This window comes from Rhinatrema bivittatum, chromosome 4 (genome assembly GCF_901001135.1).
Source record: "Rhinatrema bivittatum chromosome 4, aRhiBiv1.1, whole genome shotgun sequence".
In the NCBI taxonomy this organism is placed as follows: domain Eukaryota; kingdom Metazoa; phylum Chordata; class Amphibia; order Gymnophiona; family Rhinatrematidae; genus Rhinatrema; species Rhinatrema bivittatum.
Genome location: NC_042618.1, coordinates 150,653,090 through 150,670,748, shown reverse-complemented (window position 1 = coordinate 150,670,748; position 17,659 = coordinate 150,653,090). Strand labels below are relative to the sequence as shown.

Below are 17,659 nucleotides of genomic sequence, written 5' to 3'. Positions count from 1 at the left end.
TAGCCTCCAGTTCTGGATAGTCAGCACTGTACTATTAAGTGTTTTATTGCAGTACCCTGGAAAATTGGTTAAAGTATCAGTCTTGAAAATGTCCTTCCTGCAAAAACAATCATTGGATAAGTCTCCTGCAGAAATCCATGTATGCATCACATATATTGCATTTTTTTAGAGATGTAAAGTACATGTGCTGCTCATGTGGACTTCTAGAAGGGATAGCTAGATCCAAGATCCTCTTATGCCCAAGAGTTCACTCATATAAATTCTTCCATTCAGGCATTCTAAGGCCTTCAATCAGATCATTCTTAACAGTAAAAATCAATTTCAAGGTATCTCATTAACATATTATACACTGTGCAATTTATATAAAAAAAAACAATATAACAATATTTTACTTTTGTACCATTTCACTTGGAACCTTATAATTAAGGTAGAACTCATTTTCGCGGTCTGTTATGGCAGCAAATAACATAATTGGACTCCAAACTGGAAAGAAACATTTATAATGACAATAGATCAGGGGTGGCCAACTCCGGTCCTCGAGAGCCAGAAACAGGCCAAGTTTTTAGGATATCCACAATGAATATGCATGAGAGACATTTGCATGCACTGCTTCCATTGTATGCAAATCTATCACATGCATATTCATTGTGGATATCCTGAAAACCTGGGCTGTTTGTGGCTCTCGTGGACCAAAGTTGGCCACTCCTGCAATAGATCAATCACAAGCTATCTAACATAACAGTTGAGGGTTGTTATCCTAAACTCTGTACCTTCCTATATCATGACTGCTTGAAACTGGAAGAGCAAGTCAGCACATGCCCAATTTCTTATGCATGGCTTCTAAGCACCCACTGCTTGCCAATATCAGAGATAGGATACTGGGCTAGATGGATCCTGAGTTTGACAGAATATGGAAGTTTTTATGTTCTTATGTTAATGTGCATGGTGATCAAGGCATCTGAAAGGGTAATGATTTCTTCTTAATTAAAGATCAAGAAACTCAATTGTTTATTTTCAACTAAATTTCCAAGAAATATATCGTGTTAAGGGTCAGGAAATCAACTTATCCATTAAAAAAAACAAAACCTTATGTGCTGGCAGAGCCTGTATAGGAACTATGTTTCCCCAGATGGACACACATGCAAGGAGTCTAGATCTGCTGTGGCTTGACCACATAAGTCACATACAGCATGAAAGGAAGAACCTAAAAGATGATCTCATTAATGTTAGGGCCTTTGGTAACACAGACTGCACAATGAGAATGTAATAAGGCCCTGTACGTTTCAACTCTTGCACAACAGCTAGAAGCCAAGAACAGAACTGATTTACACTTAACTTTTGGATATGAAATATGGGCTTCCAGTTTTAATCTCTTTATCCTTCATGCTGGTTTTGCACCCATAGGGGCTTTTTCAATAAAATGGTGGCATCACATAAAAGATTTTAAAAATGTAGTTTAAATATTAACTAGAAACATCAAGCAAATTTATAACCACAAAAGAGTGCAGGACACAATGGAATGGTTTGCCTTCAAGATACAGAAACAAAAAAGGGTATTTGTTAAAATTAAATAATATCTGTATTGCAGTACCACCACCAGTTTACATACATGTGGAACAATATGTACAACAGTGTAAACCTCACAGAGAGAGATTTTTACATTCATTGAAGAAGACCTCCTTTTAAGACCATTGTCTTTCTTTCAGCAACAACAATAGCAAAATGTACACGTTACTTGGGCTGAAATTGTTGAACAGAGGTGAAGCCAACAAAAACAGGACCTTCTTGTTTTCACAGTGGTTTTGTTAACTTTAAGTCCATTTTTTAAGTGTCTGTGCACACATTTCACATTAAAAGTTTCCAAGTGACTTCCTTTTGAAAACATTTAGCTTTTGTTCAGACAGTGCCTTCCAGCCGGTCTTTGAACTATGTTTGGCATGTGTGCAGTCGTGGCCTGGGTCTGGGAAGATGGGTAGGGTCTGGATGATGAGCTGGTGGTCTGGCTGTTGGCCTTTGAGCCTTCTGCTGAAGAAAGAACATGGTCCTTCAGAAGATGTTCTGGCCTCCATAACATGCACAGAAAACAGCGGCACAAACTTTTGTCCAACCACAAGGTCGAGTGACCATGGCACCCACCACCACCACCAGCAATAAGCCAAGGCACAAACAATGCCTCCCAACAAGTTGTCCCCCCCCCCCCCCCACCCCCAGCAAGACAAAGCTCTGCTTGTATTATGGAATCGCCAAAGCAATCAAAGCAGCCCCATCTCGCTGACTTTACTCACTGACAATCCAGGCATGCGATGGTAAAAGGTCAGAAGAACATGGAAGTCAAAAACAGACTTTGTTCAAACATTACATAGCCACATGTAATGAATCTTATAACAATAGCAGAAAGATCATGGTAACATGCTAATGGCAGTGATGGATTGGTTCACCTGACTAGATCCATCATCGGCAAATAAAAGCTATTCAATGCCTGCTGTTGATTAGTGGGTGTGACACAGCTTTCTGTATTTGTTTTCCATTGCTGATATTCCACAAATTTGACAACTGCAAATTTTAAATGCACAGGTTGGTTTAGAATAAATATATCTACAGTGTTCTTTTTTTGGTACTAATGTGACGTGAGAGCCAATAAATTTCTTTGGGCTCTTAAGGGATGTTTGTAGAGGCCTCTCCACTTACAAGAGTGCGTAGGTGGCAGAAAAAAAAGCTGGGCAGTTGATTCCACTTATAAGAATGCTTGCGGGACCACATAAAAATGTTTTTGTAAAGCAGGAGTTTCTTTCATAGGAAGAAACAGCTCGGGATTTTAAACTGGTCTTTCAGTACATGACCCTCTAATGTTACTGTGCTTTCATGTCTAGAGTGTTAGAAAAATGATATAAAATGAGTGAAGATTTCTTTTCTGGAAGACATCGTTTTAGAAAAGGTTTATACTGAGGGCATCACTGAGACCTTAGAAAAGCAGGTTTTGATACTTTTAAATTCAGTTTTATTGAGAAGCTATCTTTAGCATATGTCACATGCCATTAAAAAGCTGTGACTGTGTACCGAGAGTGGATATTCTTTTATACACAATCCTCTTACAGCACAAGCTCTTACAAGTGGAACGCAGGGTATTATTTCAGCATGTTGGTTTTGTTATTTGAGTATTAAAGATCTGTCAGGGCTTTTTTTTTTTTTTTTTTTTGTGAGAAACACTATGGAATGAAACATTTAAAGGTCACTCTTTCTTGCCCTTCTCTTCACCTCCCCTTAAACAAAAGATGAACGTCTGTGGACCAGCAGGCCTGGGAAGCCAATGGTTGGGTTTTGAGTTGTTCTGGAGATTAAGCCTGCATCAGAGAACGGAGGCGCTGAGAGAGTTACTACCTTCTCTGGCACTTGGCATGCCCTTGAATGCCAGCGACGCAGGAATGTCACAGTTGTGAGGAGAGAGGGGGTTGCCTCCGGCAGGTTGCCAGGCATGGCCAGCCACGTAACCAGAGGAAGCAGCGGCACTGTAGGTCATGTAAGGTGAAACCTGCGCAGGTGTGGGATATGGAGCCATGCTGGATGCTGACACAAAACTGCTTACTGCTGGGAGACCATTTGCTGCCTGCAAAGACATAAAAGAAAAGACATTTCTGAATGCAAAAATATATTCTTTATAGTCTTACTGTCTTGTTACTGGTATGGAAATGACCTTTTCCATTGTCAGTTGCCGGTTTGGTTTTTTTTTTGTGTGTGTGTGTGTTTTTACCATATAGATTGAGTTTTGATTGGATGTACAACATATACAGTATTCTGGTCTCTTCCGCTATCCAATTGCTGCCACTTAACAGTGTTGTACAAAGCTGGTTGCGGTAAGCCTTGTGTGGCACTATCTCATGAGGCAATTTTCACAACTGGGCACATTGATGCAAAGTCTACCAATCATCAATGCAAAGTCTACTAATATTTTCACCATGGACTTTGCACCAAGAAAGTAAGAGCATTCTTCCTCTTTCAAAACTGCCCCAAGAAACAAAAGTTCCCACAGAGATTTGTGTCTGCTTTTTCCGTGGGCACTTTCTCCCATGAAAATAATGTGATTAGATTTGAAACTATAATCTGTACCTGTTATTTCCCTTCCCCAACCTAAAGGTGCCCCCAGCCTGCCTAATTCTTAGCCCCTAAAAGTATATGTGTTTATTTATTTAAAAATTTATACCGCTTGAAACCAAAGCGGTTCACAATAAAGCATGCATATAATTAAAACAAACCAAAAAAATACAATATCAGTACAAAATAATATTAGTCACTGCATCTAACATATGTGTTGCTAATCCTGGTACTTTTCGTCAGGTAGGGGCTGGACAGTTTTCAGAGAGGAGGTAAGAAGTCATCCTAGACTCTCAGCTCACCATGTAGTACCCCCCCCCCCCCCCCCCCCCCCAAAAAAAATATTGTTGTTTTTTTTAAAGTGCATCCATATCAACCACTGCAAACCCTGTGTTCATCACAACAAATCAGACTTGAGCGTACTGTTTTTAAGCTGATAGAAACTAAGCAAAGAGCTTCCTGCCTCTGCAGGTCCTCTGCTTTGGATTGTCTTACCTTTTGCTATCAGGTCTACTGATGATTTCCCAATTTTACAGAAAATGTGTGAAACCTGGTTCATTGCTAAAGTCTGTGATTGACTTGTTTCTGTTTGTCTTAGGTTTTAATTAATTAATTGTAAATGTGCAACTGCATTTATGTTTTCTTTGTACCCCAGTTTGCAGCCTGTTTGGGAGAAGTGGTTAATAAATTTGAAAATAAATAAATAACAGCTGTGACAAAGTAGGTATTCGGGTGCCTCTGAATGCTGATGCACCTGTGTCCCTTTCTGCTACCAGCCGACCTCAAAACAGTAATGCCAGCCGTAGTATTAGCACAATTAGACTGTTGCAACACAGTTTATACAGGACTACCAAAATAACACCAATAAACAAACTACAGGCACTTCAAAACACTGCTGCCAGAACAATCACAGACAGCTGAAAGTGGGAACATGCCTCCCTGCTTCTTAATTTCCCTACACTGGCTGATGCATTTCGCTAAGTATCAAATTTAAGATTCCATCACTCACATTCAAAGCACTGAAAAACATTGGCTCTGCATATTTGCCTGAAAAGGTAAAAGGATATTGCCCAACAAGAAACCTTCACTCAACTCAACAAAAAAAATGCTCCACCCCTTAAAACAATCCGACCGAAAAAAAAAAACTAGGTCCAGAGCCTTCAGAGGTGCAGCACCAGACCTATGGAATGCACTCCCCTCCCCCTACCTGCATTATAAATACACTTCCCACAGACTCTTGTTTGTCATGTACATTTGTCTTGTCTGGATTGTGAGCTCAATGGAGTAGGGCCTGTCTCTTATACTGTATGTGTCTGTAGTCTGTACAGTGCAGCATATATCTAGTAGTGTTTTAAAAATAGTAGTATTAGTAGTAAGGCTTCATGTGCCAACTAAAAAATGGCTGTGCACCCAACAAACTGAACCCCGCTGTAACTTATCTCCCCTTTTCAGCACTGGCTAATCACAAAGAAATGGTGACTTTCAAAAACGAATAAGCAGAGAGCCTGGAGAAATTGACTATGTAAAAATTGTGATATAACTATACACTGTATGCAAATTTGCCAGTAATATTTTGCATCCCTATTCACTTTGTAATGTAATGCCTAATGTAATACCCCAGCTCATGACCTGTTCTGCGTCACTATAATGTACTCACTATAATCAACTCACTGTAATGTAACCCCCCAAAACTTGATCTAACCTACCACACTGTAATCCACCTTGAAGCAGCCTTGTAATGTAACCCCCAACTATTGACCTAATGTACCACCCGCTGATCAGCCATGAAAGACAGAATATAAATATTAAAATAAATGAATTAAATTAAATGGCTTCTGAAAATTGCCTTGCCCTAGACTAATTGCACTCAACATATAGCCTTGTACTCAGCATATAGTTTGTCAGCATAAGCTCAGCTTCAGGACTGCTCTATCCCTGATAGATTGCATAGGAAAATTGAAATAAACAACTCACAAAGTGCAACTGCATGATTGCAAAGAAATGTGTCTGAAAATGTGAAACAGCTAACCAAATAAGCAAACATACAGGGTCATTTATCAAAATGCTTTATCGGTCAGTTCGTGAAGAAAAAAAAGAGAGAAAGAGAACCTCTGTGGAGGCTCACTTATAACTGAACTTTTTATACCACTGTAAAAGGGGGCATTATGAACTCGGCGTGAGGTGGGTTTTAGGGGGCAGTTTTACAAGCACATTTATACTTTCGAACAGCACAGTTACCATCAGTGAAGATTTAATGTGATTGGAGGGATGAAAGGTGAAAGATGAGTAGATCTGCACCATGTTCTCTCTACCTAGCTTGATGCACTCAGTCTCTACCTAGCTGCAATCAAGCTAGGCAGAGAGTAAATGGTACAAATCTACTCTTCTTTCACCTTTCATCCCTCCAAATCACATCCTCAATCCTGCACCCTCCCCTACCTCCCTAAAATAATTAAAAAAAAATGTTGAGGCATTGCGTTTGATCTCCTCCAACAATTCTCTAAAATAATTAAAACAAGTTGCAGGCCACAGCAGCCCAAGGCCCTCCCAGCCCCAAATGTTAAAATGAAAGATGTGTCTCTGGACCCTCTCATGCCCCTCTCAGAATCCCTATCCCCAATTCCCCCAACCCACCTGGAACCCCCAAAACTCCAAGGCCGAGCCAGCGGTGGCCAGCATTGCTGTGACAGCAACGTTAGTTAGCGTACATGACTAAAGTTGCTTTTAGAGCAATGCTGGATGCTGCTGGGAGTTCAGTAAGACTCTACTGCCTCATGGCTTAAACCTTGGAGATTTGGAGGAGGGGTTCTAGGTGGGTCAGGAGGATGGAGGTAGGGTTTCCAGATGGGGAGGAGGATGGAGTGAGTGGAAGGAGGGAATTCGGAGCCAGACCTTTTATTTAAAAATCAAAAAGTATGCGCATATTTCTCAACCCTGTCCAGACTCCACTCCTGAAAAGTGTCTCCCCATACGCATAAATGCACAAGCATTCAGGATGTACGCGCATCGTTTTATGTGCAGATCATTTCTAAGGTGAAAGCACTAATTTACCCGCAGAAATCCTTTTGAATATGACCCTCCCTGTGTAGAGTTAGCTGCCTGGTTTTTCCTTATCATATGTTGGGTTACTCAACTTCTTGATAATTTTTTTCTTTTGCATTCAGTGGGTGGTACAAATTTCATTGTAGGGCCCGTCCCATTCTGGTCCCGGACAGGGGGGGCACATGGGGAGGGCCACAGACCACGCAAGGCTCCAAGACCTCCTGGGGTTCCCACACAGAGGGGAGGCGTAGAAGTCTTTTCAAGGCTCTTAGGAGGCTCTTCCTGCTCACCAGTGCAGTCACTCCCAAAGATACACTCTCCAAAAATAAAATCCTGTAACTGTGATTGATGGCAGAGTAAACAAAATCCGGAAGCTGTGGCAACACTTCAGGACCGTGCATCAGTTCTGTCTCTCAGTTCTGCAAAGTACCTACCAAATAAGACACAGTCTGTTTTTCATTTCCTTCCCTACCACGGTTTAGCTCTTTCGGATGGGTGCACCTTCCAACCTGGGCCCTCTCAGTACTTGGATATCTGAAATCTTTACCTTGAGGATTCCTTTTCTCTTCCCCTCTCTCTCTCTCTCTCTCGCGCTGCCTCTCTGGTGTTTTGGGCTGATTGTGGCTGAATCAGCCCCTGATTCTGGTGGGCTCTCCCAGACAGGATGCCTCTGGCTCCTCCTAGTACATTTACTCCCAGCTTCCAGGCACTCTCCCTCTCAGGACTCCTCCGAATATGAGTCTCTTCGGGACCCTTTTCTTTTTTACTCTCTGGATTCCCAGGAATTCCCTCTTCGTGCATCCTTTCTCTTCAGACCTCCTCTGAGCCCCACTGGTGCCACTCTGCGAAGAGAGAGCTCCAAAAACCACCAGGAGTCCAGATCTTGGAATCTCAGCTTCTATTGTCTCTCCCCGGAACCAGTGAATGCAGGGGCTTTTATACTTCCTTAAAACCCTTCCCAATGAGGAGTGATGCACCTCCTTAGTATACTGACATCCCATGCAGGCCAGAACTAGTGAGGGCACTCAGACTAGCTGAGGCCACCAAATGCATGTTTGTAAGGGACAGGGATACTGTCTTACGGGCAAAAAAGGGCACCCTGTCACATCATTTTACCTTAAATGTGGAAATGCAGCCAAATTAGAAAGCCAAATAAATGCAGATTTCTGCATATAAATGAAATGAGCCACTTTGTACTTTATCTAGTAGCCTCCCCTGCTAGGCCTCTCTTTTTTATTAATTTCCTAGGAGGCCAAATATTTCAAAGCACTCCTGAGGCTGGAGTAGAGGAATGCACCTCTTATAAAGCTACTTCCCATTTGTTCTAATGCTGCTGTTTATCAGTTATTAGCTGTTCTGATCAAGTATTCTGAATTAACCCACGAACTGCTATATGCCAGTCATCCAGTGTTCTAAAATCATGCCAGAGCTGCTTTTAGCTAATTCCCAGCTGTTCTCCAGAGTAATCAGGTCTATGCCAGAGACAGTTAGGCCAACCAAGCTAAAGGGCATACTTTCAAACCCCATAGAATCAGCCTATAATAGGTAATGAACCAGAGGGCCCACCCAGTTTACCCAATTTAATTCCTGGTACAATGCCATAGACCCCAGTTGGGCACTGGCTTTTCTTTCACTTCCTCACATCTAAGGATCTTCTGTGCTTATCCCATTCTTTACTGTTTCTTAACTCTACCACCTTCACCAGAAGGCCACTCCATCCATCCATCACCCCATGGTGTAGCTTTGAATATTTGCAGCAATTGGTACTGCTGGCAGGGATTTATTCAGGAATCTGTATATGCAACCATCATTAGAATTATTTATTGTTACTCATCTGCTTCTTGGGACTATGTAAGAGATTATTTAAACAATCGTGAATGGACACATTTGTCATACTATTTTTTGTTTTGAATGCTTCCTCTTGCACTTGGGGTGGACAAAATGTACTAATCAATAACATCTTGCAGTACCGACCGCTGGTATCCACAAGTATTATTTAAATAATGGATATTATCAATTAATAATTCCTAAACCCAAACCTATCTCCATGTAAGTAAATAAATCACAAAACACTAGGGCAATGCATGGTACTCACTCAATGGTCAAGGACATTTCCTTTATATTTACAGGTGCATTTCAAATAATTGTTTGGTTACCAATTACAGACAAAATAGCAGGAATTTTGTTTTTTTTGGCACAGCAACAATTAAACAATATTGATCTAAACATATGACTGAAAATATTTAGCACAGGCATAAAAGGTAAAAACATTAGCACATGTACCAATGATAAAGTCATCAATTAAAGAAGTTAAGAGGTATTTTAAGCCTATTGTATTAAAACTTTAAAAATATTTTAAAAACAGATAACCCTTCCCCAATAAAAAGCCATCCCCACCACCATCACCCAATAAAGGAACTAAGTTGATTGGCTGTGTGATATCAGATTGTCTTCATAAAGATCCAGACTGAAAAAATGGTAAAGACAGAAAGGTATTCATCCTCACACAAATCAAGGGGGTGACTTCCTTCTTGCCTTATTAGAGAGCTATCCCTGCAGCATTCGATCACCAGCTTCTTTTACACTGCGTAATAGAATTTGGGAAAGAAGGAGTGGCTCTTATGTGATTTCAGTCATTTTTGACTATCTCATGGGACTGAAAGAGTTCCTCTCCAAGGAAATTGTAGTGTGAGGCAGGCTCTACTGCCAAGTAAGCTGAGAAGTTGTGGATGGAGGCACTTGACTGTGACAGTCACTTCCCATTCCAGTCTTACTATGGGCCTCATTTTCTAAAGTATTGCAGGCCTGTATTGATGTATTTAATATTTATGCTACTGTAATTGATATTTTTATTGTATTTAATGTATACATTATTGTATGCCACCCAGCATCCATTTTGGAGGAGGGTGATATATAAATCAAAAAATGAAATGAAATGAAACTTCCATGCAGAGACCTTCAGTGTTTGGTATTCTCACTAATCCTTTTCAGCATCTACATCCACCTGATCTGTGACATCATCCAGTCCTTTAACACGGAATGTCATCTATTTTAAGAATTGTATATGTAAATCTCCGCTTCGGGTAAGACAAAAAATTTCTCAAAATCTATCCCAAACAAAATCCCACCCTATAGTATATTCAAACAATTATTACAATTTATTTAAGAGAAATTGAAAAAAACATTTTTATGGGATGAGGTAAGTTTCATACATATTCTGATGCATGCCTCCGCGGTCTTGCTTCAGTTTTCATGTGTTGCAATCATAAACTTACCACCCTCCCACTCACTTTTTTATTCAATAATTTCTTCTAAATTTTATACATTTTTTTTGTTATATTATTAAAAATGTATGTGTAATTTAATGAACTTGCAATACTCTTAACTATGTCAAAGGACCCGCTTATTGAGTATTCCCTCTAATCATTAATCTCTCCATCAAAAGAGATTGGACAAATCAATTGAATTCATCAACAGTTTGAACAGTTCAGAAAATCTTTCTCAAACAATTGAATTTTTTCTTTTAATATTGTTCCTTAATTGTTGGTTCCAGAACCCTTCCTCATATGTATCTCCTAATCAAATATTTGACTGTTGGTGTGAACTACAATGTCATGCAATCTTTCTTCAAAAAAGATGTCTCATTATCCGTTTGTTCAATTGTTCAAACTAAGTGAATCCTTGCTGTTTTAAAGCCGTCTCTTGTCCATAATCCCTTTATCTTCAGCAAATGGAATTCTCTACCACAATGCTTCAATAACTTGTAATATATTTCCAACTTAGTTGTATAATAAATCTTCAAAAATGGTATCTAACTCCCACTTGCTTATGACATGGGGCCTCATTTTCCAATATTGCACGGGATACCAAAAAAGGGTGTTACCTTATGCTAATCAGCATGTGCATTCCAATACACTCTTAGTGCAATTAACCCAATTTGGGCTACATTGCCAAGTATATATTGCAGTTCACAATGGGGGGGGGGGGGGGAGGGAGGGAGAGAGAGAGAGAGAGAGAGAGAGAAACTTGCTATAGTGTCTCCTCCCTAGACAGATATTTGTATCCCTATGGGAGGCCCACCTAGTAACTCGAGGTGGGGATTAGGTATGAGTGTAGGGGGTTGGGGCCACTTTCACATTCAACGTGAGACATACGAACAGAACAGTGGTCTCTTGTGAAGATTTGATGGCCTTCGGAGTGAGGAAACTCACTCCAAGATGAGATTTATAAAATTTAGAAGAAATTATTGAATAAAAAAGTGAGTGGGAGGGTGGTAAGTTTATGATTATAACACATGAAAACTGAAGCAAGGCCGCGGAAACATGCATCAGAATATGTATGAAACTTACCTCATCCCATAAAATTTTTTTTTCAATTTCTCTTAAATAAATTGTAATAATTGTTTGAATAGATCTATTTTCAGAAGACATCCAGCTGTGTATAAAATTAAAGGATCACCTAACCACAATCACTTCCAACTTTAACTGCTGTCTTTCAGCATTAGCCCAATGGCTTGAAACTCATCCAGATTTCTCTAGGTAAGCCATCAAAGGTAGAATCTATCAGTTTTACCCTCCCTGTTAGGGTCCTTCCTACAATCTAAAGATTCAGTAAGTCTGGGGGGTTCATCTTGACCATCACCGATCAATGGAAACCCACATTTCAGCCATGGTGACAACTTCATTTATTCATTTATACCAACTTCAACTGTGCAACTTCTTTGAAAAGTGGGATGCGATTACTATCATACAATCTGATCACCAACTGCTTAGATTATTGCAACTCCCTATATTTATTTATTTATTTATTTATTTAAAATTGTTTATATACCGCTTTTACAGTTTGAGGATGGCATCACACAACAGAGTCTCAAGCGACTCCAACTGCAACAGAACATGACTGCTACAGAATATGGTAGCAAGGCTATTGGTCAGGGACCAATTTTCCATCCATATGAAGCCAATTTTGAAAAAACTACAGGGCTCCCTGTCAAGAACAGAATAAAATTCAAAGTGTTGTGCAATGTCTTCAAATACTGGAAACAAATAACTCCAGCATACTTATCCCACCTCCCACTCACTTATAATCCCTGAAGGCAATTTTTGGGTTTTGAAAATTCTACGTTATTGAATTGTCAATAGATTTTACCCATGTGCACTTAACGTGAGTAAATGGGCGATTGAAAATTACTACGATATTATGTTTCATTTACATTTTCCTTTGAAAGTTACCCTGATTGCCTATTCTTTTCTTATATTACTTTGTATGTTCAAACATCTTTATTAAGAAAATAGTAAAATACATGTTCCTTCAGACAAAGCAAAAAGACTCAACAAAAACAGCATATACACAAGAATGTAATAAAAGATATAATAATGATAATAATAATATATTTATTTATATACATCAATCTGGGATGCAAACTTGGCGGTTTACAATAAAGTTAAAAAACAAAATACATGACAGATAATTAAATCGTAGGTTAAAACCAAAATACAGACAATCTCTGAACATCTAATATACCCCTGCACGTGTTTCATGCAATTGTCCATTTTTCCTCATAATCGCTCTCATGTCCACTTCCCCAGTACCACAGAAACCCAACCCTCCCCATCCCAAAATGCTTGCCTACAAGTGTTTAGATCTAGATCCATTGGTTCTGGTCCATCCAGATCTCAGTAAGTATCTTACCTAAAGTAAAAACACATCCCTCCCCCCGCCACCTTATATTACTTTGTATGTTGTTACTCTTCTTGTTGGCTTACACTGCAATTCTCAGTTGCACACGCTCTTCTTCATAGTATGTACCATGTATGCTCACGCCCTCTTCTTCGAATTGATGATAATTTTTTAATAGAGTGGTTAACTCAGCATACATTCACATAAATAAGATGTGCCTAAGGTTACATCTGTATTTTGTCAAATGTGCAGCGGAAGCCATACAGTTTATAAAATACTCTATATCACCACCCCAGAGGTTCATGTGTATGTTTTCAGTACACACAAATATTTTTTAGTGTATGGATCTGCACGGTACATACACTTATTTTATAAAAGTATGCATGAATATTTTGTGTGTTAAAATTGTAACGTGTTCATAATAACCTTCAGTTTATGCACAGAGGCAGGTATCTTATAAAATTGGCTAGTGTATGCATGTACCTTGCTTATGACAATACTTACTTGTGTGCACACTTCCAAGCACCAGTTCACTGAAACCAGTATCAGTTGACCCAGAATTTCACCAGTTCACCCACACCCTCACAACTTGCTCCAGAATCCCACCCAAAAACTACAAACAAAAAGAAGTCAGATTTAATATCCACAATTTGATTAGCAAATGTAAAAATATGCGTGCATGTTTGATGTTATACTGTATATATATATATATATATACTCTGTTTTTAAAATATGAGTGCCTACTTATAAACTTTGAAATGCCCTCTTTGTATGAATATATTGTACACGTACTCCCACCCTTCTGAAAATGACCTTTCTGTGCACAGAGGCTACTTATTTGTATATGTTGAGGGAGTGGACCCTTGGGCCTAGGTGGAGTTGGTGCAACTTCCAGGGAGGAGCCTTGTAGGCCCCCACCATTGACTGACAGGTCCCCCACCATTGGCTGACAAAGCAGGTTGTGGCAGAGGCTCAACTGAAGTTTCATCAATACCAGCCCACATTCTCCTTAGGTTGAGCCCTTGGGTGCCGGGGCCGGCTGGACTTAGGTGCAGGCCTTTGTGGAAGTGAAGATCTGTCGAGAAGGTGCAGTTGTAGACCAGGATCTAACAGGAGGAATGGAGGCGGAGATGGGGGTCCATGCAGAGTCAATGGCTGGCAGAGTTCAAGCAGGTGAAGGTCCAGGCTGTGGTCAGTGGTAGGCGGAGTTCAGTCAAGGTCAATAGGCAAGCTGAAGTCAAAACCAGACATCCAGCTGGAGGGAGCTGGGCAGGAGACACAGGAGAAACAAACTGAAGACTGACCACAAAGAGGAAACGAGGTCCAAAGACAAGTAATTGAAGGCTGACCAAGAGGAGAGAAGATGGACCAGGAGGAAGACAAGAACTCAGGAACAGGACAAGACTGCCAAGACAGGAACAGAATCAGGAACACGGATCAGGAACAATGAAGCCAGGAACAGAAACACGGGAACATGCAGAGGCAATTCTCTACTTTCAGGAAAGGGATCTATTACCGAGGCATCTGTGGAGCGCTGGAGGGAGCCTTAAATACAGAGTGGGTCCCAAGACACCAGGAGGCACCTCGGGGGCTTTTCCCACCATGGGCTCTTTAAGAGGCGGCAAGTCTGATGCACATGTTCCTAGGGGAAACCTGGAGCAGCTGGTCATGGCATCCCTCCTATATGCACGTTGGCTGTTCAGGCATGGAGAGTTGGCTGCACTGCCTTTCGGGAGTTTGCTCTGGTGTTGGGGAATCCCGGTTGTGGCTTGGGGCTGGACATAAGAGCGGCGTTATGCGACTCCGTGCCATGAACCGCCAAGCAGTACAGCATACAAGACAATTTTATGCACAGTATCCACTTGTAAGTCTTTGAAAATTACCCCATAACATATTATATATATATATTACGATCTGTGGCCCATGGGTTGCCCTATGGACCACAGCTCGAATGTTTTCCCTGTTTCCAGCAGCTCTGCAACGCAGTGGGATGCCACTGACGCATGGAAGACACCACCTGCAACACTGCCCCAGGCTGTCCCATTACTCCTTGATGCACCAGGATGCCACTGCTGACTTCCTGCATGGCACATTGCCTTCGGCACGTGCATGCTTCCCTCCTCAGAATTTAAAGGTACCGCGGTGGGAAATCCCCCGCAGCCCCTACTGATGACAGCTGCCACTGATGCCCTAAAAGGCCTCTCCTGACATGATTCCAGTGCCTCAGGGACAGGTCAGCCTTCTTCTTTTGGTGGTGTGAGTTGCCTGTGTCTTCATCTCCAGTTCTAGCTTTGATCTTCAGTTCCAGTTCCTGTCTTTATCTTCAATCCCTATGGTTAGTCTTCATTTGTTTAGTGTGTCTTGCCTCCTGTCTTGATCCTTGTCCTCCTGCCCTGCTCTCTGCCATGCCTTTCACACGGATGGATACCTGGTAATTGACCTCTGCCTGACTCTGGATTCTCCTTGTACACCGCCTGCTCTTTGCCCATCTCCAAATATGCATTGTTCCAGTCTGCTCCTACCCTGCTATGTCAAACAATTCCTGTTGTCCACAGAGGTCCCCTCCTAGAACCTGCCGGCCCCGGCACCTGAAGGCTCAACCCGAGGAGAACAAGGGCTGGTAAAGTTGAAGCTCCAGTTGGACATCTGCCTTGTCCAGACCCGCCTGCGATGAAAGGGACCTGCGGGGCTCCTCCCTGAAAGTTGCGCCTACCCTACCTACCAAGGGGTCCATAGGTCCAAGTCTGCAACAGATTGCCGAGGCCATGGACCTGGCGGATTTGTTAATGTTACAAGCTATCCCTGGCATAGCCTGTAATATCCAGGAACTACAGATGGTCTTAGCGCTCTTGGTCACAGACATGAATCATTTCACAGTATGGATAGACATCCTGACCATGCCCGTTGTTGTGCCTTTGCCAGTAGTGGCCCCAGCGCAGCATCCAGTAACCAACCAGCCTATACCTCAGTTACCATCTCCACCCTGGTATGCCAGGGACCCTAAGCAAGCCCTGTTGTTCCCGGATGACTTGACCAAGACCATCTACATTCATTCGCTATTGGATGGGAAGGTACTAACATGGGCCTCTCCCCTCTGGGATCTCAACAATCCCCTGTTACATAACTTACAACAATTTACAGACTTGTTCAAGACAATCTTTGAAGAGCCTGATCATATAACTACCATGGGGCTCCTCCATCTCTAATAAGGCTCCAGAACTCTGGAAGAATATGCCATAGAATTTAGGACCCTGGCAGCAGAACTGAATTGGCAGGTAGATAGCTTGCTCAGTATATTTTATGTAGAAATGTATTTATTAACACAGCAATCATAATACATAGCAAACAAATCAGTACAGGTATTTTACCTCTTAAATCCCCCTTATACATCCAAAATATTATAAAGTTCAAAAACTTGCAACATGATGGGGCTGGCATTGTGGTCTGATACACTAGTTCCTATTAAACACATATGGACTTACACCAGCTCCCACCCTCCCCTCCCGATCTTACCTATCCCTAGAATTGAGACATAGACAGGCAAAAACTGTTTATAAGGTGTTTAGGATCAAACTTATAGCCCTGTGGGATAAGTTATTTAAGTAAGCTTCCCACACTTTCAGGAAATGGGACCGAGCATTAGTTGAAGAGTGGGAAGCTAAAGATTCCATATACATCATCTCATGCACCGCGTTCCGCAACTGCCAAAAAGACGGGGACCCCGTGTCCCTCCAGACCAATAATATGGATTGTTTCCCTTGCACCAGTAATTTCCTTATCAAGTGTCTCTGAGTATTAGCAAAAGTGTATGTAGGGAGGCACAAATTAAATAATAAAACTTCAGGACTCAAAGGGAGGGTACAGTACAACAACAAATTAATATATCCTCGCACTCTTTGCCAAAAGGAGAGGATTTTAGGACAAAACGAAAAGGAATGAGTAATGATTGTTTTATCTATTGTGCATCTTTAAGAACATAAGAACATGCCATACTGGGTCAGACCAAGGGTCCATCAAGCCCAGCATCCTGTTTCCAACAGTGGCCAATCCAGGTTACAAGTATCTGGCAAGTACCCAAAAACTAAGTCTATTCCATGTTACCTGTGCTAGTAATAGCAGAGGCTATTTTCTAAGTCAGGTGGTTGTGATGGTTAGCTGAGCCCTGTATGCCACTGCCTGAGAAATGAACACTTGATGTAGAAATTTATATTGCATTTTGCGGAGATAGCTGTTCGAGGACACTGAGTTTACCTCCCCAAAACTCGCTAATAGCCCCTAATTATAGAGACAAACCCCTCCATCCTCAAACCATCTAGAAACAAGCATCTCCAACCCCAGCTTGGGCCCTAACTGTTGTAATTTCTGTTAATATTGTGATAAGGAGAGTTTCTGTCTCCCCAACTGGAAAAAATCATCTATTTTTTGAGTCACCTGCAAGGTGAGGTCTCGAGCAGGTAGTGAGGCAACATTGTGTTTCAACTGAAGATACGGAAACACATCGTGTGTGCTAAGACCATATTGCCTTTGTAAATCACTAAAGGGGAATATACTGCCATCAGCCATTAGTATATGTTATAGCTGTGTGATTCCCTGACACTGCCAGACCCTAAAACTCTTCGTGTATGAGCCTGGGCCAAATGCTGAGTTTCCCTGTATGGGTAAGAAAGGGGAGTATGTGGCAGATAGATATAGCCTACTCATTAGCGTTCTCCAAGATTTACATAAGGGACATAGCAGCCAGTGATTAGCTGTCCCCGTAGGACAAGGGATTCACCTCTCAGAAGTCTAACACATATGCATGTATATTTTCTGTGTGAAAAAATTGTGACACTAAGCAAATAACCACCCC

General features: G+C 41.3%; 1 protein-coding gene across 3 annotated transcripts in view; it reads right to left on the bottom strand.

Moving 5' to 3' along the window:
• Positions 1-1,434: 1,434 nt before the first annotated feature.
• The window catches only part of PAX9 (paired box 9), an 87,525-nt gene continuing 71,300 nt past the window's right edge, over positions 1,435-17,659 (bottom strand). Inside the window, exons 4-5 of one of the 3 annotated variants that reach the window (XM_029598977.1) lie at positions 3,379-3,604; positions 1,435-2,022 (exon numbers count right to left, since the gene is read on the bottom strand). In XM_029598977.1, the coding sequence (XP_029454837.1) occupies positions 1,886-2,022; positions 3,379-3,604 (363 nt within the window). In that variant the 3' untranslated portion in view covers positions 1,435-1,885. Of the gene's footprint in view, positions 2,026-3,176; positions 3,605-17,659 lie in introns of those variants that run through there. The other 2 variants (XM_029598976.1, XM_029598979.1) reach the window with 2 other exon arrangements.